The sequence below is a fragment of the Henckelia pumila genome, chromosome 4 (assembly GCF_033568475.1).
Source record: "Henckelia pumila isolate YLH828 chromosome 4, ASM3356847v2, whole genome shotgun sequence".
Classification (NCBI taxonomy): domain Eukaryota; kingdom Viridiplantae; phylum Streptophyta; class Magnoliopsida; order Lamiales; family Gesneriaceae; genus Henckelia; species Henckelia pumila.
In genome coordinates, this window is record NC_133123.1 from 153,848,643 (window position 1) to 153,852,712 (window position 4,070).

The 4,070-nt window shown below is 49.7% G+C and overlaps 1 protein-coding gene across 1 annotated transcript; it reads left to right on the forward strand.

The window, feature by feature from the left end:
- The first annotated feature begins 1,163 nt into the window (after nucleotides 1–1,163).
- On the forward strand, nucleotides 1,164–1,766 carry LOC140862121 (uncharacterized). Its single transcript, XM_073265127.1, has one exon. It carries the CDS (start codon nucleotides 1,164–1,166, stop codon nucleotides 1,764–1,766), a length of 603 nt encoding a protein of 200 aa, XP_073121228.1.
- The last annotated feature ends 2,304 nt before the right edge of the window (nucleotides 1,767–4,070 follow it).

Below are 4,070 nucleotides of genomic sequence, written 5' to 3' on the forward strand. Positions count from 1 at the left end.
GGAGAAGGGGAGGAAGAGCAAGGACCGAGGCTCGAAAAAGAGAGGGAGAAGAGCAGAGGCATACATGTGGAGGAGGAAGGAAACTCGCATGCGAGGTCGGTAAATGTTACCATGGCAGGAGAACTGGAAATGCTGAAACATAAGATACAAAAGCTGGAAAATACGGACCCGCGGGAATCTTCGCGGGTCAAAAGTTTGGGCTGTACTTTCTCCCCGGAAATCATTGCAGAGACATTGCCGGTATATTTCAAGTCCGCCAAAATCAAGGAATATGACGGCAGTGCTGATCGATAGGAACACATCGCTCGGTTTGAGAATGTAGCGATGTTGCATTGCTACGGGGACCAAATTAAATGCAAGGTATTCCTAACTACCTTGGTGGATTCTGCGCAAAGGTGGTTTGAGAACTTGGAGGAAGGTAGCTTTAAGACTTTCAAAGAATTCCGGGAAGTCTTTCTGCAACACTTCAGCAGCAGCAAGCGGTATAAGAATACTACTCTCAGCCTCTTCGAGATAAAACAACTGAGCGAGGAGTCTCTAAGAGCTTACATTAAAAAGTTCAATAGAGTGGCCTTGGAAGTACCGGCCTGTGCACCAGAAACCAAAATCACTGCTTTCACGCAAGGGCTCAAGGAGGGAGAATTCTTCCGGTCCTTGGTCAAAAAGGCACCCCGTCATTTTGAGGATCTCTTGGCTCGATCCGAGAAATATATCAACATGTAGGAAGCCCAGAAGCAGAAGAGGGAGAAGAACCGGAAGGAGGAACATAAGGAGAAAGGGAACCAGGGCAATCAAGGGAGGAGAAGGAATGACCCATCGGGAAGGCTCGCCGCCTATGCTCCTCACAGAGTAGCCCGAGATCAAGAGGTCCACTTGTGTGAGGAGAATATCCAGCCTGTGCCTCCCAAGAGGCCGGGAAAATATTTCTCGATACATCGGGTTAACACCCACGACACTAGTGAGTGCCGGAGGCTCACCGTGGAGCCGAGGTAGCCTGTACCTGACGAAACAAAGCATGTGGAGAAAATGCAACGGGGACGCCCCTGGGTACCCCGGTTCGACACTCCGCGAAGCGATAGGCCCGATCCCACGAAGGCCCGGGTGGAAATTCCACGTGGGCCTGACAAAGGACCCCGGGAGGGATCTTCCAGGGGGTGATTAATATGATTTCGGGAGGATCCACTGATGGGGACTCTAATAGAGCTCGGAAGTCTTGGAGCAAAAGAGAGGTCCTGGGAATCGAAGCCTGGAGACCAGATGCCTATCCGGTCATTACGTTTGGGCCTGAGGATCTTGAGGGAGTGTGTCTACCCCACAACAATGCTTTACTCATCCAAGCGCAGGTGGCTAACTACGACATAAGAATGGTTTTTGTGGATTCAGGGAGTTCGGTGAACGTCATTTTCCAGGATGCATTTGCACAAATGGACTTGCGGGAGTGTGAGATTAACCCTGTAAAAACGTCCCTACATGGGTTTTCCAGACATACTATTCGGCCTAAAGGAGAAGTGCGGCTGCCTATTACTCTAGGATTGGGCGATTCAAAAAAGACTGTTATGGCTCTCTTCACCGTGGTGGAGGCCCCATCTTCCTACAATATCATCCTGGGAAGGCCGGCTTTAAATGCCTTTCGGGCCGTCGCATCCGCTTACCACCAAAAGATCAAATTCCCGGTGGGGGATCGAGTGGGCGAGGTAAAGGGAGATCAGCACTCATCCAGACGGTGTTATGCGGACACCATCCGGGGGAATAACAAGAGAGCATGAAGGATGGAAAGAAGAGATGGTTCCATGCAAGAAGAGGTGTGCGCAGTAGGAGAAGTAAAAGAGGAGTATGAGGAGGTGGAGGTAGTGCCCGGACAGCCGGAGAAGATCGCCCGAGTGGCCCGGGGGATGGAGCTTGTTTTGGCAGAACAGTTAAAGGCGTGTTTGGCCCAGAACACGGTTGTGTTTGCCTGGTCTCCTAAAGAGCTAACTGGAGTTCCGGCCCATTTAGCAGAGCACAGGCTGAATATCCTCCCAGGATATCGGCCTGTTAGGCAAAAGAAAAGACACTTTGGGGCAGAAAAAGACAAGGTCATTGCTGAGCAAGTCCAGGAGCTTCTGGAAGCGGGACACGTCAGGGAGGTACAGTTTCCTACTTGGTTATCTAACGTAGTTCTAGTTCCCAAGAGTACAGGGAAATGGAGAATGTGTATGGATTTCCGAGACTTAAACAAAGCATGCTCCAAGGACTGCTATCCCCTGCCCCGGATTGATCAGTTATTAGATTCTACCTCTGGTTATGAGCTACTTTGCTTTATGGATGCCTACCAGGGATACCATCAAATTCCCTTGGCTAAGGAGGATCAGGATAAGGTCAGTTTTGTTACGTCAGGAGGAACATTTTGTTATACTGTTATGCATTTTGGGTTAAAAAATGCAGGAGCCACCTATCAAAGGATGATGGATAAGGTTTTACAAGATCAGTTGGGCCGGAATGTGGAGGTATATGTAGATGATATTCTGGTGAAATCCAGGACCCGGGACCATTTTATTCCTGACCTGGAGGAAACCTTCGGTACCTTGCGAAGGTACGGGGTGAAGCTTAATCCGGCCAAGTGTGTGTTCGGAGTAAAAAGCGGGAAATTCTTGGGATTTGTAGTGACCGAGAGGGGAATAGGGGTAAACCCGGAGAAAGTAAAAATTCTGAGGGAGATGCCATCCCATTCCTCCATTAGGGACGTACAGCGGTTGACGGGAAGAGTCACGGCCCTATCTCATTTCATTGCTCGGTCGGCCCATATGAGTCATCCTTTCTTTCAGGTGCTGATGAAGGCTCAGAGGTTCGGATGGAATGAGGACTACGAACGGGCTTTTCAGGAATTAAAGGAGCATCTGGCAAGTCTGCCCATCCTGATTAAAACCAAACCTGGGGAGAGATTGTGGGTTTATATCTCCACGACATAGTTTTCAGTGAGCACGGTGTTAATAAAGGAAGAGGGAGGAGATCAAAAGCCAGTTTATTACGTAAGCCACGCTCTGAAGGGGCCCGAGACCCGGTACAGTGAAATAGAAAAAATGGCTCTGGCCCTTGTTTTGACTGCCCGAAAACTCCGACCTTATTTTCTATCGCACCCAATCACAGTTCTGACCAATAGCCATTTGGGTCGGGTGATGACTCAACCGAAGGCTTCAGGTAGATTGATCAAATAGGCAGTAGAGTTGGGAGAGTACGATGTGGAGTACAGGCCCCGGGCAGCTATTAAGGCACAAGCTTTGTCTGACTTCTTGACCGAGGTCATCACTTTTGGACAGGAGGAGGTGTGGAGAATCTTTGTGGATGGGGCCAGCGGTTTGGAAGGGAGTGGGTGGGAGTAATCCTCATTTCTCCCACTCAGGAAAAAACCAAAGTGGCGGTAAGATTTTCATCTTTCAAATCAAACAATGAAGCAGAGTATGAAGCTGTAGTTTCGGGTTTGAAATTGGCTTGGGAGGCGGGAGACAGACACGTAATTGTATATTCGGATTCCCAACTGGTGGTACAACAAGTGCAGGGAATTTTGGCATCAGGGAGAAGAGATTGCAGGAGTATGTGGGACTTATCAAACAGCAGGGAGAAGAATTTTCCAGCTGGAGCATTGAGCAAATCCCCAGGGAGCATAATGCGAAGGGAGATGCCCTAGCCAGGGTAGCATCATATCCACTGGTATTGACTGCCGAGAGGTGATACAACAGTCCGGATCGGTGATGGCCATTGAAGGAAAGGAAGAAGAGGCTTCAGAAAGATCCTGGATGGTGCCCCTCGTGGAGTACTTGCAGACAGGGACCCTGCCTGGGGATGAGGCGCATGCCCCGAGTCTCAGAAGGCAGGTAACTCGATTCACCTTGATTAATGAAAAGTTATATCGGCGATCTTTTCAGGGTCCCTTACTAAGGTGCCTAGCCCAAGGGGAAGTGGGTTATGTCCTTCAGGAAATACATGAAGGCTGTTGCGGGGATCATGGAGGGGCTTTGAGCTTGTCTTGGCGCACCTGTTGGCAGAATATTGGTGGCCTACCCTGCAGCAGGATGCCCGACAAGTCGTCAAAA